We start from the raw sequence: 26,405 nt of genomic DNA, 5'->3' as shown, positions 1-26,405 counted from the left end.
AAGCAGACCAATTCTCCATCTCACAACAACACTAGCATGCCTTCAGGGAAGATGGTGTTGGAGGGGAGGAATAGATCCAGGAAGGCAAGCCAATGCAAGCTAAAAATTGTAAGAGAAAGATCAGAAGAGGAAAACTCAATTCCAAAATGTTCTACCCTTTTGTGTGTTTGCCTAACATAAAACTCTTTTCTTTTCAGATCTCCAGCTACACACTGATTTGTTCTCTCTCGCTACACCCCTGGATACTTGATTTTACTCATTAACAATTAGTCCTCTGTTGATTTATGGCTTGCTCAAGCTTTCGAGTCTTCTTTAGTCCTCTTCCTATAGTTGCATCCCCTGATCTTACCAAAACTTTGCTATAGCTATTGCCCAAGCCAGGAAGATGAACCTTGAAACCATTTGGTTTCTAGCTGAGAGAGTCTGTGCTTCCTTTCTCAAATAATTGCCGAAATCAAATATGTTGTTTAAAATAAAAATGGTTGTCATGAATACCACAGCCCCTTGTGTGAATAACTGGAAAGGAGGTTCACCACCTTCTGCCTGTCCAACAGAGCAGGAGCTTTATGGGGCGGGGGGGGGGAGAGGCAAAGAGATCATTGACTGCTGGCTGGAGATGACTAAGTGGAGGTATCAGAGGCTTACAGAAGCAAAGCACACAGCCTTGTCACTGAGGACCAGGCACTGCCTCTGTAGATGGAAACAGAGCCACCCAGATGGGGTGTACGTATACAAGTTTGGCATTCTCGCATGATGAGAAAGTATCACAAGTAAGCACCCTTCCCCTTCCCACCAGACAAAATAATCTGGACTTATATTAGTTAACTTTTGACAATGTATTAATTAAAAGTGATCTGCTCTGTCTCATGACCAACCAGGACATTCTAAGAGATGACTCACCATCCTTGAGTTTATCATAAAGGCACACACTTACGTAATTATGAGACAGCAGAAAAATACATTATTCACCTCAACCTTGAGGTGTCCAGTTGATATTTTACACCGCCTCATTCACTCCATCTCCTAGAGTTTATAATTGGGTTGCTTCTTGGTTAGATATAAAAGAAACATGGGTAATTATTCTATATATTTTTTATTAAATTTGTATACCACCCTTCATCCATAGATCACAGGATGGTTCACAGCATAAAATAATAGGAAAACCAAAAGATACTGAACTATATCAGTGGATTGAAGTAATAAGACTTTTAATTCCCAATAAAACAATAGTTTCATCACAGACTTAAATCAGCCACGGAGATAAATTCTCTACTTTGTCTTGCTTTTCCTTGGAATATGGTCAACCAGGTTTCTCTTGTCTAGGGGTCCATCTGGTGCAGCTATCAGAGAGAGATGCCAACTATCAAGACAGCCATCTTCAAAGGAAGGAATAGTCACTGTGTTTATCTCAAAGTTCATGTGGTAGCAAACATGGCCCGTGTAGCCAGCATCTTTTCTGCTTCTACAGTCTTCAATCTAGGCATAATGACCATCATGGCTTCTCAAAACCAAACTTTGGTTCACACAATAATTGGATCTGGTCCTTCTGCACAGTGCCCCAGAAACCAAATCTGAAAGGGACGTAAATGATGGATGTACTGTGAAGGTACTTTCAAGCATGTACTAAGGAAGGTAACATGGATGTGAGATTGGAAGGCCATATCTTATCACTGCAAAAATCAGGGAGAGCCAGGGTAGCTTGCCACTCTCTAAACAGTCCCTTGATAATGCCTTTCTAGATGCAAGGTTCTTTGGCTCATTGTGGGCTGTAGCCTATCCTCTAATTCTACAGACACGGCTGCTGTTCTTCTGCCAGTCCATTTGTCCTGGACAACTTTCCTGACATCACTAGCACGTTAGCTCTGCTTCTTTCTAACTTGCTGTTCATCTGGCAATTCTGGCTTCCTATTCCCGGCTGCCTCTTTTCTGCAGTATCTCCTTTGAGAAAGAGGATTCTAATCTTCATCATTTATGGGGGGGGGGGTGGATGACTCCACTCAAAAGATTTTTAGGGATACTCTAGCAAAGGGTCCAGAAATCATTCTGAGGTAGGAGAAAAGAGCTTGTAAGATAATTTCACAATTGAATGCTGACATTTATAGAGCATCTACAGGCTCAGTGCAAAGGATAAGAAGGAACAATGATTGAAAGAGCAGATGGCCCATCATCTAGAAAGCCTCATGCAGATTAGGGTATCAAAATAGCTTTTGCACATTACATATTAATACAGCGCTTTCCCCATCTCCTTAAAATCTTTTCATAGTAGCGAAACTCTCTTACTAAATTAGAGAACTTCAGTAGAAGCTGGGGGCTCTTTTGGGCTGCAAAAAAACCAACCCAGTTTGACTCCAAGAAAACACAAATTCTTTCCTCAGAATCATGCAAATGGTGTGGGCTATTGGCTATTTTTATTATACAGTTTAATATATAGTTTTATTGGATCTTGTTACATTTTTGCAAAAAGTATTAATAGCAAAAAAGTCAATAGAAAATAAAGCCCAAACTATAGTAAGGAGCTGGAGAAAGGTTTTATTTGTGTGCATGTGTGTATTGAAACAAAAGGGAGATAAGGAATAGAAGGAACACACAGCTCTTTCCCTTGTTCTAGCGTGATTGTGGTGTTGCTTCAGTGTCCTTCTACTGGTTCACCAGCAAGGCATCTCTCTGAACCTCCTTCAGATGGAAAGGGAAGCATCTCATGCCTTTCTTCAACTGTGTCTAATATACACACAGTTCCTCATGGCCAAAATCAACGTCCCTTTCATCCACTGGTCAGTTTTAGAGCATACTTAGCTTTCCAAGTAAGCAGCAACAGTCCCTTCATAATAAACAGTGTACATCATAAACCACACCACGTTGCTTCAGGTGCATGATGTTCCGAGTTGGGAGGTGTGTCGGCTGTTTGCCTGAGCCCCCTTCTAGTTCCTGAACCCTGCAGCTCCAGAATATAGACATGAAAGCTGCTCTTGCTCTTTTATACCTCCAGCAGTACTTCTATTGATTGTGAATTTTGCTTAATCAGTGAGGAGTCAGGTTCCATTGAAATTGGAAAAGAAATTCTTTTGAAATATCCCAACTGTGAAAATTAAGTGAAAATCTTAAACATCCAATCCCATTTTGTTTGTAAGATGGTGAAATTAAATTTTGACAGATCCCTTTCCCTCTTATATGATGGGTGTAAACATTCTCTTGTCAACTGGTACTGAGAATGCTTTTGCAATTGCTTTTATCAGTTTTTTAACAGAAGCTTCTCAAATGCCATAAAAGGATGATGTATACCATATTTTGTTTTCAATTTTCCCACTGTGTGATTTCATTGACAAAAATTGAAATAGTGGTGTGTTTGTTACTTTTTTGGCCTGTTCATAGGAAACTGTAAAACCATAGTGAAGGAGATTATCCCAAGTAGACAAATCAATAGTCAGTTTGGGTTATACAATCATTTTTTTTAGAACTGACATTAAGGGGGATAAACTTGGAGTTATTTTTTGTGAGCTGCTGCTCCAAACTTTTAATATTGCTTTTGCTTAAGTGAGTAGAATGTGGTGATTTATGTTCTTCTTTGGTTTATAGAAAAGTAATTCCCATAGTTGTATCTTGTATAGTTCCTGCTCCCCAAGTAAAAATTTATCATGATTATCTCTGAACCACTCAAGAACTTTTGCTATTTTTGAGACTTGGGAATATATTGTATTAGGTACTCCCAACCAAAGTAGATAAATTTTACAGGGGTTTACACAAAACATTGTGGTTTATTGGTGTTAGGGGAGTGGTGGTACCTCTGGTGGGGGGCATGTTGTGCTTCTTCTGGGATACATTGTCCACCTTCGGTCCCCACCCTGCACTCAGCTCTCACCTGTGGCTCCTGGAAGCTGTCAGCATGGGGCAGCAGCCACATCCCAGGAAGAGCTTTGACTGGCTGGCTAAACTGGGTGAGGGGAGCCAACGTGTCTCAAACCCTTGGTGAGTTAGGGACTTCCACACCATGCAAAGACAGGCTCCAGCGGATTGGGCAGATGAGACGAATGCAATTTTTCTAGAAAAAGAAGTGTGTGAACTCACTATGAACACCTCCCTTGTTCTCTTATAATGGCAATGGCACCCATGTGAGAGGTGCTAGAACTGAGTTCCGGCGAGTTCCGGCTGCAAAAGCCCTGAGTGGGTCCAGTGGTCAAGAAGGCGGTTTCTGCAGGTGCTGTAGAGGGAAATGAGGGGCAGATGGGACTTGTCAGCCTGTGAGGAGAAGGACAACTCCGCTGCCTTGTGGCTACACTCAATTATGAGAAAGGCTTCAGAAATAGCTGGAGATGGCAGGAGAGCCCTGGGACAGCCAGAGGGCAGCGTATTTTATCAGGCAAGAAGAAATGCTTGCACAGAGATGGAGCAAACTGCTTAACACTACATTGAATGCCGCTCATCAAACCCACTGCTGCCACATCAGTTTTCTGGAGTGGGGCCACCCCTCCAAGATCCCCAGACATGTTTTTCCTACAAGCTTTCATGTTCACTTTCTCAGCTTTTCACTCCAAAAAGCCACAGTCTCAATCCGCACGCACACCTCACCACTGTTTCTGTTCTTTTCCACACAGAGAGACTTACATAATCCCTAGCGGTGAAAGGAAAGAACAGGAAAAGCCTGCCTGCTTCACCTAACCGCTCTTCTCACATCCCAGGATTCCAGAGTCGTTTGTGCACCAAAGAACCATTCCCTGGATGTGATGGGTCCTGTAGCAAGCAATTTATTTGACAAATGATATGGCCAGGGCAGCATGTCTAGCATTCGCAACAGTATATGAACTTATTATAGCTACCAAATTTCACCTACAGCAACATATATATTTTTTGCAGCTGGAGAGGTTATGTCCAAACAAAATCAGAAGGGAACAAAATGGGGAGAGGGTTCGGGCATGATCTGTGCAGCTAGAATGAAAGGGTGGATTCTGCCTACTCTACGTTTTGGCTCTGCATGAGGCCCAGCAGCAGCTGTGAGAGCTTCTTGCTGCCAGAATACAGAGTGGGAGCAGAAACATGGCTCAGCCTAGCAGAAAAAGGAGCACGTACCCCGTGCCAAGGAAACTTAAAAAAATCTCCAGCTGTAATGAATCCTGCCAATCAAGCTGGATCTCTTCTTTTCCCAGGTTATCAATTAATGCAGAACTTTCTTGGTGAGGCCTGAGCAATGGGGGAAAAAAGCTCTAAAGGGATAGAAAAAGGGCAGCAGTCATGAAGAAGAGACAAGGAGTGATTCGTGATTTTTTCAAAGCTTTGGAAGCTCTCCTGCACAACCTCTGGAGGTTTTGCAGCTGAACTTCTGTTGCACCAGGAAGTTCTTCTGGCACGAGCCCTTTGAAATACAGGTCCAATATAAGAACCCAGTTCAGTTGTCAGAAGAACTGTCTTGAGGTAGCATCTTAGGTTATCTCAGATAATTAACAACATCCCTGAGAATCACAGACTAATTCAATGTTGACAGCTACAGGACTATGTTAAAGTCCCTATGTTATGTACAGTATGTCTACATTTAACATGTTTTACCTGTGTTCTTCAACACTGTGTACCCAGATTATTGGAAGAGAACTCCAATCTTCCCTGACAATAGGCTTAGTTGGCTGGGGTTGATGGGAGTTGTAGTTCAGGGGGACCCATGGTTGAAGAATACTGCTTTAGATATTATCTGGCACACACAGAGAAAAACTTTTTTGCTGGTTCCTATTCATTCCAGTGTAGCAGCCTTCAGTTGAATGGTCCCCTGCTGATACTTCCTATATGATTGTGAACTTTACTTCTACAGAGGCAACCACCACAGTGACTGCTCCATATATGTCATCTTCCACCCATGAACATATAAACTGTTTTATACTGACCCAGACCTTTGGGTTGCCTAGCCCAGTGCTATTTATTCATTCATGTTTATTATTTACTGCCCTTCAGCTCCCATAAGGGTCCCATAGACAAGTTCACAACAATAACAACGCAATCCTGGGAGCTGTGCTGCCACTTGGAAAACAACAGCTCACAAAGTTAAGGTAGAATTTAAAGCAAAGGATGCCCAAATATGTCAATTTTGGTTTCCCTTGGTCTCTCATCTTCCCAACCTTAAATACAGTTTGCTGTTTCCATGTTAGTTTGCAGTGAAAGAAATTAAAATTCATCAGCACTTTGATGCAAATCTGTCCAAACCTGCAATGTTGCCTTGTACACATTTTTCAAAGCAATTTCTCCAAATACAATGCATTCTTGTATGTTATTTTTCACTGATATGTGCATTTCTATTAGCACTTTCCCCTAATATACATTTTTTAAAAGACAACATTTAGAGAACTTTGAAGGATAGACGTACTTCATTGTGCCTGGTGTTGCAGGAAATGTGAATCAGTTAGGTTCATATTAAAATGTGAACCAAGCTGAATTTCTGCCCTGTCTCTAGTTAACACCCATTAAAACCCAGGTGAAATAAAAACACCATCAACGAAGCCAATTAAATCTCTATTGGGAGGCAGTTCCAAAACGGGTGTTGCCACTGAGAAGACCCTACCTCGTGTTACTGCTACCCTCCCCTGCATTGTCAGTGACATAAAGCAGAGCCTCTGAGGGTGACCACCACTAACAGGTTCATGGGGTACAAGGCACGTACCCTTTGAATGTCCTGATTTTCCAGTGACAGTCCTAGAATTACACAACCCATCCTGGTTTCTGATTTGATTCCAGAGCATCCCTATTTCTTCTACCAGTGCTGCTGCCAGCAAGCTTGGCCGGCAGCTGTCCTGAGCGACAGCAGCTCCTGCAGCTGGGGCTGCAAGGAAGCATCCCATTGCCTCTCCATGGCTTCCTCCACGGCCGCTGCTGGCAGACTCCTCGCTTGCATGGCTCCTTGTGGCTTCTGGAGAGCGGGCGAGGAGGTGAAGAGGCTGTGCTGCCAAGGCCCCATGGGAGGTGCTGGCTCTGAGGGGCAGGCAGGGGGCAGGACTGCCCTGGATGGGAAGAAAGGGGGAACAGACCATAGTGCAAGGGGTCTTGATTTAAAAGAGGGGGGGAGCTGTTGTTGGTTTGCAAGCCCCCTCCACAGAGGCTGGCCCCTCTCACTGTCCTTGGAGCTTGCATACCGGTAACCTCCTCTGGCTGACATACAGACAGACCAGGGAGATTTTTGATAGGCGACATTTTCCCAAGCGTGGGTAAATGCACACCCCCTCCTCCTGCTTCTTCCCTAGCAGGGAAAAGGAGACAGACAGAAATGTCTATTTACATTCTTTTATTTCTGTCTACAGCACTAGAGAAAAACACGTCCTTTCAGTTCAGTTCTTCTAGCAAGTCTGACAAACTTCCTGTACATGCGCAAACGGAAGGTTTCAAATTACACTCTTCACAGAGCCTTTTCCAGCCTGTGAACTTCCTGGGAAATTCTTTCCCACAGCTAGCCGCATCTTGTGATGTCAACAAGCTGGCTGTTTGCAGCTGCGATGTTCTCATATACTGACAGCTTTGTGTATCCATGTCTAATCTTGCCCCCTTCTAAAATTGAATTTTTGGTGTTTTTCTTTTCTTTTTGTAAATCTACCACAGAGCTGTGGACCCCTTCTCTTACTGAATGTTAAAATCTCAAGCTGTCCGATATCTCTGATTTCACCCTTATACTGCAATCCAAGAGTACACAAAACGTTCCGGTGGGATGTGTCCCATACCATGTTTGTAGATGCAGGAATCACTCTCAAAAAACATGTGATCTCTGAAGAAGCTGTATTCTCAGACATGGGAGAGCCCTCAATATGGGTAGTGAATTGCACTTCTTCAGATATTATGTTGTGGGCCACTTTTGAATGCCTCCCTGTTTTGTTTTGAAGCCCTCCCTATAGGTATAAAGGCTGCAGTCACCTCCTTGCTCTACTAGTTTTCTATATACAGAAAGTATGACACTGTGTGTGTGTGTGTGTGTGTGTGTGTGTGTGTGTGTAGGCACGCGCACACACACATACACAGACTATACCTTCCAGACTCTTATCACTTCATTTCCTTGCATGTATAGCTCCAGCCTGAATGTACTTTATAGAGAGAATGTTATTACTAATACTAATTTGCATCAAGGACAAAATTGCTTTTCATTTATGAAAGAAGAAAAATGGGAACGGGCTTAGTGAAAGCTTGCAATTTATGCTAACAGTTGAACAGCACGGGCAGTTCAGAATGGGCACAGGTTTAAAACTGTACAGGCAAAAGTATTGTTATTGAGTCTGTGGGCTCTGCCTAGGTCCCTCTATTAGCAACACTTTCCATTTCAACATCTGTCAAGAGTTTCTCCTGCCCAATTTCCTGCACCTTCTATGCCACAACTAACAAAAGCATATGGATGGGGAATTCCTCTCTTTGCCCCCCCCCCCACTGCTTGACATAGGTATATGGAGGAGAAATTCCATTTAAAGGTGAAATGTAAAGGTGAAATTACCTAATCCACACTTTCTGAAATAATATGGAGAGTCACACATCTTGAAATTATGCAATGCAGTTCTTTAGCCAAGGAATGTGTAGAAAGATACATATACTTAACTGTGCATATAAATGAATATGCTATTGAAAGTAACATATAAAAATGCATTACCTTTGGCAAAGCTGCTTTATAAAACTGTGTATATTAGGCAAAACTGCACACAAAAATATGCATATTGAGAGCAATTTGCTGTAAAAGGCTGATAAATTTCAGGACTTTTTTTCCAATTGCACACTGATGAGGAAGTGGGGAGAACTGAAGCGAATAGTGGAAAAAAGAGAAAATGAAATGGACACCCTCGCCCATCCCTGATTTGTCTTTATCTTGGGTCCCAATGTGTCTTTCTGCCTCCAGCTGTCCTCTGCTCATGGATGTTTTAAAGGGTGAACAGCTGGCTTCCCTCCTGCTGCGTTTCTGCTGCCGGCTGGGACGGAGAGGTGCTACTGACGGGGCTCACGCATGCTGGTGCCTTTCTCATCCCTTCACTGAAGTGCTGCCTTGGATACTTTGATCATGGTTTATGTTATGTACTGAGTTGAATAGGATCCAAACTGCAGCAGTCTGATTGGTCCTAGAACAATAGGATCCAAAATGCAGCAGTCTGATTGGTCCTAGAACAATAGGATTCAGAATGCAGCAGTCTGATTGGTCCTAGAACAATGCAGCAGTATGATTGGTTGGCAGGAACCACCCAATCATGCTCCAGATATAAGTGAATCCACAACCTGATTGGCTTACAGTAGAATTCCAGAATTAGCCAATCATGTGCAGCCCATTGTGTAAATAATGTATATAAAGCAGATACTTTGAGGGGACTTTCATTCATTCCTCCTCACCACTATGAGCTGAATAAAGAGCATGAAATCACTTTGCGACTCTGAGTATATTTCAGTTTACTTAAACCACATGTAGCTCACCACCATCCCTATATTTGCAGGAGGAATGGGCAAATTCAGCCTCTCTCGACACTCCCTCTTAGCTCTGCTACTGCAGATCATTGTTGCTGGAAATGCCAGAGACCAAAGATGGGAATATGTGAGGTCCCAGGTTTGCGTGTCTTTCCACTGAGCTGTAGCCCTTCCTGTACCTGTTGTTCAGGTTTCCTTTTATCCCAGAAACTTATCTCAGGAGAGACTGAAGAAGGGAGCTGCATGCTCTTCTGCCGGGAGATGTTGGTTCAATAAATGATGTCACCTAACCTATATTTTCTCTCCCTTTTCCTCCTGATTACATGCCTGGCTGGTCTGCATTTTAGCAAGCACAATAATGGGGCGACACAGTGTTTCTTGTCTCTCTTCTCCTGCTGCCTTTTATCGCTCTCTCCTTTTGTTTTCCTAATAGCCTTTTTCAATATGGAGAAATACATGATTAGAGCTCATTAGGCTCACTTTTGTCTTCCACCTCATGGAAGGATAAATCCTGAACTTGATCATGTGCTGATGTATTCACATGTAAGCATGATGGAAGCTTCTCTTTCCTTCCACCCTTTCCTTCCACAAGACTGCATCTCTCTCGGCTGCTATATGGAAGGAATGCTAGCTAGACGTCAGAGTTCATTCCATGTTTGGTGCCAACAATGTAGGTGCCTAAAGGAGAAAAGTTAATGCTGCTGCAGGTAGTCCCTTAGTATTTTTTTATTCCGGTACATGGAATAATGCCTTATATGACAGACTGCACAGAACCAAAAACTTTATTTCACACTCTCGACTTTTCTGAGTGACGGCTTTAGGGGTTAAATTTCATTCTACAAAGACCTTTCCACTATTCACATATAATATGGGGGAACAAGCAGACCAGTGGAGCACTAGACACCCCCTCCCAGGAACAACAACGCAACACACCTTCCCAACTCTCTGCCGCTGTCTCCGAAAGGATTTGAGAATTCTGATTCTATTTTCTTTTCTCTGGCCAGATTAAAAACACTGGGATTTGCCAGCACAAGATGTAGTAACAGTTACAAATTTGAGACAGTTTGAAAGGAATGACTTCAGACAAATTCATGGAAGAGAAAGCTGTCAATGCCTACTTGCCATTATTAATATATACAGTGGTACCTCGGGTTAAGTACTTAATTCGTTCTGCAGGTCCATACTTAACCTGAAACTGTTCTTAACCTGAAGCACCACTTTAGCTAATGGGGCCTCCTGCTGCTGCCGCACCACTGGAACATGATTTCTGTTCTCATCCTGAAGCAAAGTTCTTAACCCAAGGTAATATTTCTGGGTTAGTGGAGTCTGTAACCTGAAGCGTATGTAACCCGAGGTACCACTGTATTACCTTTGGTATTGGAGTTGGTATCTGTATCTGGGAAGAGAATTTGTGGATGCCAGGATCCAAGTACAGAGCAAACAGGGGCGTAGGAACGGAGGTGCGGGGAGTGCAGTCTGCCCCAGGTATCATCCTTTGGGGGGGGGACACGAAATGGCACACCACGGGGGATGGCACTTACCACAGGGCCTGGCCTGAAGCGCGCCTGAGCCACATGTCTCTCCTGGGAGTGATGCGGTGGCTTTGGGCCCCGTGCTGCCCAAAATGGCAGCGTGGGGCTTGCGTCTGCCAAGCGGACTCAGTGGGCAGCTCACCGCAGCGCCCCCATGGGTGGGTCGCCCCGCCCTGGCCGCTCCAGGTGTTGGAGCAGCTAGCTACGCCCCTGAGAGCAAAGCAAGTACTCTTTGGTCAAAGAACCCCAGTAGATTTAAAATGTTTAAAAAGGCAGCAAAGTAAAATGTGGAAATATAGGCTGTGAAACCTTTAAGGCATGGGTAAGCAAACTAAGGCTTGGGGGCCGGATCCGGCCCAATCGCCTTCTAAATCTGGCCCGTGGATGGTCTGGGAATCAGCGTGTTTTTACATGAGTAGAATGTGTCCTTTTATTTAAATTGCATCTCTGGGTTATTTGTGGGGCATATGAATTCATTCATTCCCCCCCCCCCCAAAAAAATACAGTCTGGCCCCTCACAAGGTCTGAGGGACAGTGGACCGCCCCCTTGCTGAAAAAGTTTGCTGACCCCTGCTTTAAGGCCTTTCCAGATGAGTTCCAAAATTGTCCCCTTTAAAAGTTCCTTCCAAGTTTCCTTCTTCCCCCAGCATAGGAAAAGACCACGTTTGGTAAGTTAGAAAATGGTTTACTTACAAACTCTCCAAAGGTCAAATTCATGTGGTTTTCCACATGTCAAGTCATAAAAGTTGCATATGTCAGTCAGAAAAGTTGCACCCTCCGCCCACTGGAGCTAAATAGGGCAGCACTGCACCACCTGCTTGGCCGCACAATGGGGAGCCTGCCCAGGCAACGACACCCTACTTTGAGGGGTGCACTCAGGGTGCCCTGTGAGCCCAGTGCTGTTTCGTGAGACTTGCAAAAACGGCAGTTGGGTGGCAGAGCACCGTGAGCTGTTGCATCCTTCTCAAGGTGCCCTCCAGTGTGAGAAGGACGCAACAGCTCACAACACAGCAGGGCATTGTGAGGAATACACCCCCCAAAAACTGTGCCCCTCCCGTCCTCTCACACTATGCCACCGCTATGAAGCCCTACATAGCTTTGGTCCAGGCTATCTGAAAGACTGTATTCCCTCATCCAAAACTGCCCAGGTTCTGAGATCTTCCATGGAGGCCTTTCTCCATGCACACTTGGTGGGGATGAAGGACAGGACCTTTTCAGTGGCTACTCCCAGACTATGGAACTCTCTCTGGGGAAGCCAAACTGACTCCCTCCTTGTTGTTCTGCCCGGAGGTGAAGAACAGCAGCCTCTGGGGGACAGGTGGCTTTTAGTGAAAGGGCTGGTGCCATGCTGTTTTTATTGTAATTATCTGTAGGTTTATTGTTGTTGTTTAGTCGTTTAGTCGTGTCCGACTCTTCGTGACCCCATGGACCAGAGCACGCCAGGCACTCCTGTCTTCCACTGCCTCCCGCAGTTTGGTCAGACTCATGTTTGTAGCTTCGAGAACAGTGTCCAACCATCTCGTCCTCTGTCGTCCCCTTCTCCTTGTGCCCTCAATCTTTCCCAACATCAGGGTCTTTTCCAGGGAGTCTTCTCTTCTCATGAGGTGGCCAAAGTCTTGGAGCCTCAGCTTCAGGATCTGTCCTTCCAGTGAGCACTCAGGGCTGATTTCCTTCAGAATGGAGAGGTTGGATCTTCTTGCAGTCCATGGGACTCTCAAGAGTCTCCTCCAGCACCACAATTCAAAAGCATCAATTCTTAGGCGATCAGCCTTCTTTATGGTCCAGCTCTCACTTCCATACATCACTACTGGGAAAACCATGGCTTTTACTATACGGACCTTTGTTGGCAAGGTGATGTCTCTACTTTTTAAGATGCTGTCTAGGTTTGTCATTGCTTTTCTCCCAAGGAGCAGGCGTCTTTTAATTTCGTGACTGCTGTCACCATCTGCAGTGATCATGGAACCCAAGAAAGTAAAATCTCTCACCGCCTCCATTTCTTCCCCTTCTATTTGCCAGGAGGTGATGGGCCCAGTGGCCATGATCTTCGGTTTTTTGATGTTGAGCTTCAGACCATATTTTGCGCTCTCCTCTTTCACCCTCATTAAAAGGTTCTTTAATTCCTCCTCACTTTCTGCCATCAAGGTTGTGTCATCTGCATATCTGAGGTTGTTGATATTTCTTCCGGCAATCTTAATTCCAGCTTGGGATTCATCCAGCCCAGCCTTTCGCATGATGAATTCTGCATATAAGTTAAATAAGCAGGGAGACAATATACAGCCTTGCCGTACTCCTTTCCCAATTTTGAACCAATCAGTTGTTCCATATCCAGTTCTAACTGTAGCTTCTTGTCCCACGTAGAGATTTCTCAGGAGACAGATGAGGTGATCAGGCACTCCCATTTCTTTAAGAACTTGCCATAGTTTGCTGTGGTCGACACAGTCAAAGGCTTTTGCATAGTCAATGAAGCAGAAGTAGATGTCTTTCTGGAACTCTCTAGCTTTCTCCATAATCCAGCGCATGTTTGCAATTTGGTCTCTGGTTCCTCTGCCCCTTTGAAATCCAGCTTGCACTTCTGGGAGTTCTCAGTCCACATACTGCTTAAGCCTGTAAGTTTATACACAATGATAACTCTATCAGTGTTTATTTTGTTATTTTCAATGTTTTTAGCTGTTCTTATTTTTATCTGTAAGCTGCCGAGTTCCCAAACAAACACCCCCACCTATGCATTTCAGGTGCCACCACTGGGGCTCCAGGATGGGACCAAGTCTTTCTTTCTGCTTTGCTGCGCGTTCACCAGGAGCCAACTCGGCAGCCTTGCTGCGCTTGCACACCCGGCTATTAGCTGTTTGCATGAGCGCTGCTCGAGACAGAGGACAGCAGAGCCCTTGGGACAGGCGTCTCTCAGCCGTCGGAGGAAATCTCTTGAAAGTTGCTCCCCTGGACATTAGGGAGTAAGCGCCCCTGCATCCAGCGAGGCTTCCTCCTGGTCCGGAGCCAACACGCGCCTGCAGAGGTTGCGATCCATCCCATGCAACTGTCACCCAAGCAAGTGGCACTTGGGCTGCACGCCTGTACTCACTTACTCTGGAGTAAGCCCCAGGGACTTTCTTGCGATTGCCTAGGGTTGTCCTGCTTGGGGCGTGGATCTAGTTGCGGGAAGCCCGGCGCCTTGCCCCACTTCCGACCCGTGCGCTCCGAGGCGCCGCCGAGGAAGCTTCGGCACTGATGGGTTCGGCGCAAGGCGACCCATTTCACGCGTCGCAGCTGAAGGAGAGCTCAGTCAGTAAAGCATGAGCCCCACGTTGGGCAAAAGATTTTTGCGTTCCGGCGGGTTGGACTAGATGTCCCCCGGGATCCCTTTCCACTCTCTCCCGTTTCTATAACACATCGAACCCGCGAAGTCCTTGTCCTGGCTGTCGGCGTCCGGAATGGATCCACTTGCGCCCACCGCCCAGCTGCCCTCTGCGCACGCTCAGATCCCCCGTCGCCAAGCGCAGCGCCCACCTCAGAGAACCGTGGCCTTGGAAGGGCTCCCCGGGGTCATCTAGTCCAACCCCGGCAGTGCCACGCGGCCTTCCCGGCGGCGGAGCGCGCGCTCCCGCGCCCAAGGCGGCTGCCGGCGGGGGGGGGGCGGGCAGGGGGCGGGCGGCGGAGCCGGAGCCGGAGCCGGAGCCCGCCTTCTCCTCGCGCGTCGCCACCGCCGCCGCCACTCGGGGACTGGCTGGGGCGCCTTCGGCCGCTCGCCTCTCCGCCGGGACGCCGCCAGCAGCAGCAGCAGCAGCAGGCGAGCGCCCTCCGGCTCCCGGCGCGGCATGCGGAGGCGGCCGGGGCGCTGCGCCGTCGGGGGCGGCCGGGGGGCGGCGGCGTCCTGAGGAGCGGGGCGGCCCCTGGCGACGCCTGGCCGGCCAGATCGGCGGCGCCCGCGCGCCATGAGGAGGCACCGGGAGCCGGCGGAGCGCGGCGAGGGCTGCGGGGCCCCGGAGGGCTCCGAGGGGCCCCGCCGGCTGCGCCTGTGCTGCCGCCGCCGCCGCCGCCCGCGCGCCCCGGGCCGCGACTGGCTCTACGAGTCGTACTACTGCCTGAGCCAGCAGCACCCGCTGCTCGTCTTCCTGCTGCTCATCGTGCTGGGCGCCTGCCTGGCGCTGCTGGCCGTCTTCTTCTTCTTCGCCGCCGGGATGGTGAGTCTCGAGGGGGGCCGAGGGGCTTCTCCGCCGCCGCCGCCCTGGGGAGCCGAGAGCGGCTGGGCGGCGGCCCCCTCAACTTTCCAAAAGAGAAAGGAAGGCTTCCAACATAGGCAGAGCTTATTTTCCATATATATATATATATAGATATGTATGTGAATAGTTTCATCGATGATTTTTTTTTTTTTAATGGTCTCGTTTTATTCTCACATGAATGGGCTGGATTTTAATTTGGAGCTTTATTGATTTTTCTTTTTTAAAAAATGTATGATTATTCAGTTTCACACATAACGGTACACATTTTTGTAACTTTGCGTTTCTAATGAATGGGAAGCCTCAATTCTGGACAATTTTGGTGCAAGTGGCTTACAGATTTGGCAGCTCTCAAACTTGCCGGAATACCACGATCCAGAGGTTATGGGCCGATGGAGAAATGTTTTGTAAAAAAGCATTTCATGTGATTAGAAATTCAAACGTAGCCCTGCCTGTATTGCTTTGAAACACAAGTGACATTATGATCATGTTTAATTTCTGCATTTTGCGACCTACCACAGTTGATTAGCCGGGCAGCCTGATCCCACTCAGATCCACCCCAAGGAAGTCCCACTTTATACAGTGGCATTTACTCCAAGGAAAGTTTGTGAGGGATTGTAGCCTTACTTCCATCACAGCTTTTTCAGGTTGCTTTTTAAAAAGGATTGTTCTACTCTGCTGTAATCCCGTTGTACAGCTATTTGGAATGTTCTGGTCTGGATTTATCCCTTCTTTTCTGTACTCCAGAGCCTCTGCTGCGTTTTTCCTTTTACATTTTTTATACTGGCAGATAACTTCATAACCCATTTCTGCTCAGGAGATGCAGTTAATTTCAGATAAGCCGCTGCAATTGTTACCTCACGGTGTGTCTGGCAAAGCAGAGACTCTCCCTGGCCTCCCCAACCCCGGCACTTTCTAGCAGTTTCATGTTTTCAAAGCAGGTTTGAATTGTAACTGCCTTCGGATCTGTTTCAGCACAAAATTACTTCGTGCAATCTCTTGGGCAACTTGCATGTATTCATGTAAATAGCAGAGGACACGCCTGCTGGGAAGGCTGCTGGGTCCTTTTAGTTAAATATTCTGTTCATGGATCACAAGTGGAATAAAACTGCCAGGCCTCTAGTCCTCAACATAGCTACTTGGAAACATCCCGCAGATTTCAGCAGAGTTTCTGGCCGAGTAAGTGTGCTTAGGCTTGCAGTCCAAATTTAATACCTCTAATTCATTTGCTTGCTTTCCTTCCTGCTGACAGATTAACCTTATTGGTATTTGTTGTTCAGGTGAAGATTTTAAAGCTACAAAAGAGCTTTAACTAACACTTAAATGTTTTCACCTCAAAACAGGAGTTGAAGGAGCCACCTCCCTCCATTTTTGATGTTTGGGCATGAGTGCCATTGCTAATGTAGCAAAAAGGACAGCACCCACAGTCAGGAGGAAGTTTGGGCAGGCTGGGGAAAACCCCAAGGTTTGCAGAAGTGAGAAAAATATTCAGGAAAAGATGGTGTGCGGCGGGGGGAGAGGAGGAGGAGGAGGGAAGACTGGGGGGGGGCGCCATGGGACAGAATGCTGACTGATGGTGGGGGTGGGCAGGAACAGGATGGAATGGAGGATTCTAGAGAAAAGGTCTGACTGGCTGAATGGAACAGTGAATAAGGAGCACCGCACACGGGAACAGCTTGTTACAGGTCCCACTCGCTATCCACGTGTTTCATTTGCTTCAAACAGTTAAAAGGTTGTTGCTCACATCATTTGCTACACATGCAAGACTGACTGTAGTTAACAACCCTCTAATTTTCAGCAGAGGAAAACTTTGTGCCATTTGTCGAATTCCTTATTAGCTTGTTCCCAGGGCTCCAGTTCTTCTCCACTAAAATCAATGGGAGTTTTTGCTCTTGACTTCTGTATAGGAGCCGGATTGCACCCTCAGTCTAAAGTTCAGGGAAATAAACCATAATCAGGTGTAGCCCATACACTCAGCCAAAATGCTCCTTTTTTCCTCCTGATTGCCGCAATTAGTCAAAGAGATTTCCATTCTTGTGAAGTATTTCCATGTTCAGAATGTAATGATGTGAACCACTGTGAGCTGCAATCTTGCTGCACTTACACCTTATTAATTTCTCCCTGAATCGAGAGTTGGAATAAATGAGGATTTTCCTACCCATTCTCTGCGCGCACAAAGAAACTCTCACACACTCCTTTTTTGCCTATCCTTCTCCACATCCCTGGCATATTCCCCTGCTTTGGAGGAGAGTAGGCAAACCAATTGTGGAAACTAGGTGGGAGAAGACATGGCTGCCTCATCACTGACTGCCTGATTCAGCGGGGAATTTAAAGGCACAGAGCAGATTTCCAGGTTGCAACTCTCAGGGTGACTCACTCAGGCTAGCACCTTCTGCATTGAAACCATGTGCTCTGCCACTAAGCTATGTCCTATCCTTAGCCTTAGAACTGTTTATCATTTGGTAACTTCAAAAGTGACCTCCTGTTTTATACATTTCTATTCTGATTTATTGAACTCTGGAAGCAGATAAGTTTTGGCTGATTTAAGCATGGATTGTCAGCTTTGGTTTCTATCAGTTTTTCACATTTTCCACCTTTTTGCAACAATTTGGGAATTTTGTTTTTTAAATCCCCATGAAAATTTCTCTGCATTTTATTGTTATTTTTTCCTAATGAACACATTTTGGTATGCAGTTTTGACTAATACAGTATACACATTTTTGCAAGCAATTTTCTGTAATACAATACATGCATTTATGTTTTTTTTCAATCACATATATGTATTCTCATGCAATCACTCCCCCCTAATTTATGCATTTTTGTACACATTGCAAAATTTGGAGAAGTGCTAATTTCTGAAGGATGCCTTCAGTTTTGGTTCACATATTGTTTCCAGAAGTACAAGTTAAATAGTTTCTCACTAATATGCAAATAAAATCTGATTCTTCCCCATCCCACCCTCATTTTATAAAATAAGATTACTGCATACTTGATGATTTGGACAGCCCTGTTTAGGGACGTTTTTAGTGTTTGATGTTTTATTGTGTTTTAAATCCCCTGTTGGAAGCCGCCCAGAGTGGCTGGGGAGGCATCGCCAGGTGGGCAGGGTATAAGTAATAAATAATAATAATAATAATAATAATAATAAATCGAATGTATGAGCGGACTCTGTTCAAAAACATTGCATTTGAAGGCATATGTAATATAAATAAAAACCACTTTACATCAGTTTGATAGCAGGACAATGTACAAAAGGCAATTATGTTCATGTAAACGTAAAATCCACAATAATATGTCAGGCATAAAATGCCATTGAAACAACATTAAATAGGCAGTGAAAACAAAATACAAGAAGACTAGGTGCTAGAGGATAATAGAAATGTGATTCTATGACACTCAGAGGTGATGTGAGAATTGTACTGTTGGTATGAAGTCTAAGATGACTCTTCACACCTCCAAAGCAGTATTTTCTGTTGCAACGAGGATGCATTTGTAAACCGGAAGGGTGCTTGATTTTTACCATAGTGGTTAGTCAGTTGGGAATCTGAGTGCTTCACATTTGGAGCAGACTGTTATGGAGGAACTGCCTAGAAACTTCCTCTGCACCCGTCTCCCATTTTATGAAGGTTTTGCAGAGGTGTTAAATTGGAAGGTGGGGGGATGCATTCTGGTCAAGGAGGTTTCTGCTGGAGAAGTGGGTCACCCGGGTCAGGAATGGCCATGAGCCATTGGAAGTTACTTTCTGAGTTTTAATAGACCTTCAAAGTTTATAAACGTTTCTGTGGTATACAGAGCTATGTCAATTTCAGAGCAGATATAAATCAAAAACACTGAAGCCAGTGAAATAGCTAGAGGTAAGCTAGAGCTGTAGTATTTCTGTTCAGATTAGACTGATGGTCTTCTCCCATCACTCTGCTTCAAATATTCTGTGATATGTTCAAGTCCAGTGCATAAAATAATTAGAGGGAGGGTGTTGCCTACAAAATCCAAAGCTTCCATTGTGGACGTCATAGAACTGAAATGCATTTAGTGTTGAAAAGGCACAATCCCCTTGATCCTGATTTTGTTATGCATCTGAAACATTCTTAGGCTAGTTTAAACATTTTCCTCGCTGTAAGTGTGTCATCATGGCTGCAGCTCTGAACTGAGGGGCTCTTGAGCAGTATGGAAGCCACGGTTTGCATTGGCAGAGGCTGGGCAGGCTGAGAGAGAGGCTGTGAATCACAGAAAAATAGAATAGTGCAACCCGCTGCAATGCAGGAACTGCAGCCAAAGCATCCTGACAGATGCCCCCCCACCCTCTGCTTAAAAACCTCCTAGAAAGCAGGGGCTGCCTCCTTCCAAGGGAGTCCTTTCCACTGTTGAACTGCTCTCACCACCAGAAAGAATGTTGTAGTTTAGTTTGTCTTTGGCATTCCAGGCATGCCATAGGAAGGGGGAGAAAGCTCATTTATAATGTATTTAGGAGGCTTTATTTCCCAATGGCTAGCAGTGAAAAATGGGATCTAGAGAGGGAGAAAGAACTAGCCACTTACTGTTTTATCCATGAAGTTTGCTTTATGACGTAATATTTGTCCTTGTGTTCATCTTCCACTGGCTGCTGAACCAGAACCTTTGGGTCACTGGACGTTTTATACTTCAAAGCTCCCCCCCCCCCCTTCTAGTCTCTCTTACCCTGGATACTATCAAGGGTCAAGTATTTTATCAGGTATAATTTTCCTTTTATTGTTTACAATGTACTGTGCTGCATCTTTGCTGTGTCTGAGAATTCATAATTACTAAGTGGTAATCAGAAAGATGAAAGAGAACGGCTGATTATCTATAAATTGTAAGACTATGCAAACTACATTTTCATTCACTGACTGACCATAGGTGTTACATAGTAATAAAAGATTAAAAGTTATGATAATAATGCTAATTTTCATATCATAATTTGCAAAATTATTTGCAATGTAAATCCTGCAATTACATCTGTTGCATAAATTGAAACATATTATTCAGCATTTTCATATTCCTATATAATGAGACTATTCTTCTGCGTTGCTTTTGAAATTTGCAGTAAATGGTCTACTGTAATAATATCATTCCTGATTTGTGTCTGTGAGTGCATTAATTTTTCTGAGAAATGTAACACTGGCAGTTCCAAAGGAAATAAAACATTCTTGTCTCAAAAATAAGATGCAGCTTACAAATAGCAAGGACACTCCAGCTGGCAATGGATTTGGGCATTTAGGCCTGGGTTTAAGCTCAAACCTCCTGATTAAAATCAGAACGGCTTTAATTTTAGTTGGATTGCCTCAAATAAATGTGCAGATTATAAATATCAACACAAATATCACAAAATGCTCCACAATATATAACAGGCCATTAAAAATAAATATTTATTCAATATGTCCTTCTAGAATGCCAGGTATGGTGATGCAGACTAGGTAAAGGTAAAGGGACCCCTGACCATTAGGTCCACTTGTGACCGACTTGCGGCGCTCATCTCGCTTTATTGGCCGCGGGAGCCAGCGTACAGCTTCCGGGTCATGTGGCCAGCTTCTGGCGAACCAGAGCAGCACACAGAAACGCTGTTTACCTTCCCTCCGGAGCGGTATCTATTTATCTACTTGCACTTTCGGAACCTATTTATCTACTTGTTTTCGAACTGCTAGGTTGGCAGGAGCAGGGACCGAGCAACGGGAGCGCACCCCGTAGCGGGGATTCGAACCACCAACCTTCTGACCGCGTTAAGTATAAACTATGCGGACTAGTTTATACTTAAAAGTCTATCATAAGTCTAGAGAAACAGCATTTAAAAGAGGAAGTAAGCCACTGAGTTCAGTGGGACTTACTGGTAGGTAAGTGTGTATAGGATTTCAGCCTACCTCTTTAAAATATCAGTGTGCAGCTTTGGCAAATCCAGAATGATTTGAAAATTTACTAATCAATTTCGCTTCTAAGAATGTAACACTTTTCTATATACAGTTTCTTAAATATAACATTTCCTGAGGCAACTTTGGAAATGAACATTCAAGGTTAGGAGTGCCATGCATTCAAATGACATTCTTTTGAACCATCATATTACTTTCTCTGTGACCAAGTAACTGCATTGCCTCTTTATTACTGATTTACAGTAGAATAATAAAGTGCACACTGAGGAAATCAGGCTTCAGGTTTTTACATATTTTTTAAGTGAAAGCAAGCAGCATTTCCCTCTGAGCCTCTTCAGAAGCTCATTACAGTGGTACCTCGGGTTAAGAACCTAATTTCTTCCGGAGGTCCGTTCTTAGCCTGAAACTGTTCTTAACCTGAAGCAGCACCACGTTGGCTAATGGGGCCTCCCGCTGTCACTGTGCTGCCGCCGCGAGATTTCTGTTCTCATCCTGAAGCAAAGTTCTTAACCCGAGGTACAATTTCTGGGTTAGCGGAGTCTGTAACCTGAAGTGTTTGTAACTCGAGGTACCACTGTACAGTACTAACAAAGAAGTGTACTTTTATTTTCTGCTTATGTATGGCCAAGGGCTACTCTGTTTATAACCCATGATTTCCTCCTGACTTTTTTTTTTTAAAGAACTTTGTTGTCGTTTAGTCCTGTCTGCCTCTTTGTGACCCCCTGGACCAGAGCACGCCAGGCACTTCTGTCTTCCACTGCCTCCCGCAGTTTGGTCAGACTCATGCTGGTAGCTTCGAAGACACTATCCAACCATTTCAGCCTCTGTTGTCCCCTTCTCCTTGTGCCCTCCATCTTTCCCAGCATCAGGGTCTTTTCCAGGGAGTCTTCTCTTCTCATGAGGTGGCCAAAGTCTTGGAGCCTCAGCTTCAGGATCTGTCCTTCCAGTGAGCACTCAGGGCTGATTTCCTTCAGAATGGAGAGGTTGGATCTTCTTGCAGTCCATGGGACTCTCAAGAGTCTCCTCCAGCACCAGAATTCAAAAGCATCCATTCTTCGGCGATCAGCCTTCTTTATGGTCCAGCTCTCACTTCCATACATCACTCCTGGGAAAACCATGGCTTTAACTATACGGACCTTTGTTGGCAAGGTCTGTATTTAAAGAACTACTTACTATAAATAAGCAATAAAAGTGTCTTGCTTTCCATCTGGGCAGCTTGTTTATAATCTTGATTTTTTTATGAATAAATAAGAATTCACTGATTTCCTGATTTTCTTAATTCCCCTGTAAATTCAAGTGTACATTTCAAGACAGTATAACAGAACCAGAGTTGCTTTTCTCCATATGTGCTTTATGTTGCTGAGAGCATAATCTGCCTTTCCATAGCAATGATCAAGAAAAATATGAGGCCAGTTTAGTATATTCTCAGCAGGATGCTGGATGTGGACTTCTCAAATGGAAGTGTCCCTGTTGCAGAACAATCAGGCAAGAGTTTCAGAAAGTAACTTGATCAACAATATAATGTAATAATGTCCTCCCATTAATGTCCTCCCATTAATTTTACCTCTCTGCTCTCCAATATCTTTCATTTCTTGTTCTTACCAATTCTCTAAAGGATGGACTGGGTAATAATAATAATAATGTTTGTTTGTTTATACCCTGCCCATCTGGCTGGGTTCCCCCAGCTACTCTGGGTGGCTCCAAACAGAATATTTAAAACACGATAAAACATCAGACATTAAAGCTTCCCTAAACAGGGCTGCCTTCAGATGTCTTCTAAAAGATAGTTGTTTATTTCCTTGACATCTGGCGTTCCGCAGGGCGGGCGCCACCACCAAGAAGGCCCAAGAGGGAGCTTGGGCTGAGGCTTCTGGGCCCTTCTCAATAACTGATAGCTGCTGCTCAGTCTGATGCTGGGAGGCATTCTTTGGGTGGCTTAGGTGTTTACACATACATGACATATTCTTGGATTGCAATTCCATTATTTACAGGAGTACAACTAGAATTTTTCATGTGCTTGTCTTAACTCTAGTCGCTAAAGAATTTGCACAAATATTTTGAGTGACACGAGAAAGGCACTTTTGGCATTGGTGGTTTTCAGTAACCTGAAGAGCAGAGAAAATAAGAGTATGGAATCTTACAAATTAGGAAGAAAGAGTTTAACTGGCTAGGGCAGTAGCACTTGTGAGACATATTCTGTACAGGGCTTGTTGTCAATCAGTTAAACATGAGTCAGTAGCATGTTTTATTTCAGTCCCACCTTACTTTCCCATAACAGGTTCGTAAAGAACATAAATCTCAATAAAGCAACAGGAGAACAAAGAAACAAGCACCAAAGCAACACTAACGGTACATCAGCGCAGAAAGCAAATAAATAATGCCAGGCTCCTTCATGTTGTGGGAGCACACTGAAACAAGGGCACATCGGGACCCTGCTGTTTTTACCTGTTGCCTAAAGATGCAGAGGGAAGTGTCAGCTGGGTTTCCCAAAGGAGTTTCCCGGTGTGAGTGCCCAGCTTTCTGCCATTGGTAGGAGATGCATGGCAGCCTGTACAGTGGTACCTCAGGTTACAAACGCTTCGGGTTACAAACACTTTGGCTAACCCGGAAGCAGTACCTCGGGTTGAGAACTTTACCTCAGGATGAGAACAGAAATCGTGCGGCGGCAGCGGGAGGCCCCATTAGCGAAAGCGCGCCTCAGGTTAAGAATGGTTTCGGGTTAAGAACGGACCTCCGGAATGAATTGAGTTTGAATTAAGAATACCACTGTATTCTCTTCATTGCAAAGTAAGGCCCCCAGCATTATTTAGTAGGCAGACTTTGTTTGGGAAGCCTTTGGGTTAAATCCCTGCTCAAGCACAAAGGTGACTTTTTGACCTTGGGCTGCTAAGCTGCTTTGCGTGGCTGTGGTGGGAATGAAGTGGGAGAACTTGAAAGAATGGGATACAGCTGCAATAAAATGAGAAAGCTAACTTGATGGGGGTTGTTTCAGGCGGGTTTGGAAGAGCAGAAGCAGTTGCTCACACTAAGAACAGGACAAGATGTAGGAATGTGGGCCTGTGGTTTTGCAACAACTTCAGGGACCCCTTTCAGTATTGGCACCTGTGTGTGGCACACAAAATTCCAAGGCAGGTTGTAGGTGCACCTTCAGTTCCATGCTGAGCTGTGGCCATTTGTGTCCACTTGGCTAGAGTAGAAGCACCTGCCTTATCCTGAGTCAGACCATTGCTCCATCTTGCACAATATGGTCTGTGCTGCCCAGAAGTAGCTCTCCACAATGCCCAGCCCTACCTGAATGTGTTGGGGATTAGAACCTGGTAGCTTCTGCATGTGAAACAAGTGCTCTGCCACAACAAATGCCTTTCCCAGTCTTATGCTTCTGAAAGCCTTTATTAGATTGCATCTAGCGAATGTGTTTGGGTTCAGTAAGTGATTTGCATACATTTTGGTCTGTAGTAAGAGAATTAGGAGAATAAAGTATAACTTTGCAATCATTTTCCTCTCCCCTTTTTCTGCCTCTTCTTCATCTTGTTGGAAACTGGTGCAGGGAGAAGCTTCCCTGGAGAGAGAAAAACACAATTTGTAAGCCTCCCAAGTGTGACACTTTTGCAACGATTAGCTTTGCGTATTCCGTTTCTCTGTAATGTTGATATTAAACAAAATAGTATGAAAACACATAGTCACCCATCATTTAAAAATAATTTATTTGTATCTGCTTGTCACCTCCTTGGTATGGAGTTGAAACTGAGCACACATATCTGAAAGGGGATGCTGACAGACAGGCAAAGGAGGGAGGGTATCTTTTGCCTCAGAAACTCAACAGCCAGTCTGTGGGGCAATGCAGCTGCCACCCTGTCCAAAGAGGAAGGAGGATCTTCCTGCAGGATCTTGGGGGGCCTGGCACCTCACCTTTAAGAAGACTGGCCTCCATATTCTCCAGCCTCCTCCTTCCTCTCCTCCCCTCCTGTAGGGGAAACTTCCTCAGCCTTCTCTGTTTAGGGGCTCCCACTGCAAATAGGGGCTCCCACGTGCTTGCAGTGGCTACTAGTGAACAGTGCTGGAAAAGAGTTTTACTCCCAACCGCAACTGGCCCTGGGTTCAAAGGTTTTTCGCCTTTCTGTGGGTGGGTAGCTGCAGTTTTGTTAGATGTCTCATCTTCATTATCACAACTTGGTGGAAGTAGCATTGGGTAGGTTTTTTTTGTTGGCATCCATCTGTCTTGGGAGACTATGGCAGGTGCCTCTGGGGGTTAAGTCAAACCACAGCATCAGCAGCACCAAAGTGACCTCTCTGGGGTGCAAGCCTGGGCAGTGTGTATGGGGGTTCTGGGCTGGCCAGATGACAAGAGTACACACAAGACCCCCATCTTGGTCTCACTGATGTGGTCCAAAGGAAAGCAGGGCGATATGTTCGGCACCGGCTTGGCTGCAGGTGTTGCTGGAAGGAGGCGTACAAGGTGCCATCCAACCATCTTAGGGACTCCCCTGCGGATTTGGGTTCCTAAATACAGAATTATAGAGAAATATTTTTAATGGATATTGTTTTATTTTGCTGTGGTATAAGATGAAACCTCATGCATTTTTGTTTTCTTTTTTATAATATTCTTTGAAATCAGTACTATTTATTGCTCCCATTAAATTTATTGAATAATGCATAGATTTAGTAACACTTGATCAAATATACAGTAATTCTAATTAGGATTTTTAAAATACTTGCTTAATAGCTGGAGGGCATGGTTTCTTGGCATGATGAAACAGTAAAATAAAGGCTGTTTTTTCCTGGAAGCAGAGGTGTGCAAGTGTGCCAGTACTTAGACTTTGCCTAATACTGACAGTTATTATTTTAGATGTGAGGAGGCATGAACATTGTGATGGCCACTGTTTCAGAGGGGAAGTTAAAGTAAGCATACCTGTCTCCCACTGAAATCAGTGGTGCTTTAAACAGCTTCACTAACTCATTTGTATGCCATATTTCTAATACAGTTGCCAAGTTGAGTAACAGCCAGCTTCGTTTTTTGAAGCAGCCCGGGCTGAGTGGCTTCACGTTCAGGGGGATATCCTAGTAACTTTTTGGAAGGAATGGATAGAAGGCTTACTGTTAAGATGAGAGTCCATAGGGGTTTTAAGTTCAACTCTTTTTTACCACGTAGCAGTGGAGCTTATTCAGCCCCGTAAAGTGGGAACGTTCCCCTGCTGGCAGGACAAGCAGAGGCTGCCTAGTAAGCAAGCCAAGTCAATATTTGTAAGAGCCTTCCTGGATCAGATGGAAGGTCTGCCTCATTCAGCCTGGTCTTTCTGAGAGTGGTCGGCCGGATGCTTTGATGCCCATAGACAGGTATGCGCAGGACAGTCTTCCCCTTCAATGGTTGCAGTGGACGTGCTTATTCTGCCACA

At 44.9% G+C, this 26,405-nt stretch overlaps 1 protein-coding gene across 2 annotated transcripts in view; it reads left to right on the top strand.

Annotated features, from left to right (window-relative positions):
- Nucleotides 1–14,851: 14,851 nt before the first annotated feature.
- The window catches only part of ADCY2 (adenylate cyclase 2), a gene marked incomplete at its 5' end in the record, with an annotated part of 124,135 nt that continues 112,581 nt past the window's right edge, over nucleotides 14,852–26,405 (top strand). Inside the window, one exon of one of the 2 annotated variants that reach the window (XM_081012940.1) lies at nucleotides 14,852–15,100. In XM_081012940.1, the coding sequence (XP_080869066.1) occupies nucleotides 14,852–15,100 (249 nt within the window). The remainder of the gene's footprint in view (nucleotides 15,101–26,405) is intronic. The other variant, XM_081012941.1, reaches the window with a different exon arrangement.

The sequence above is a fragment of the Podarcis pityusensis genome (assembly GCF_964106645.2).
Source record: "Podarcis pityusensis genome assembly, chromosome: 7".
Classification (NCBI taxonomy): Eukaryota; Metazoa; Chordata; class Lepidosauria; order Squamata; family Lacertidae; genus Podarcis; species Podarcis pityusensis.
Note: the sequence above shows the minus strand (reverse complement) of the source record. Positions and strands in the feature narration are given on the sequence as shown.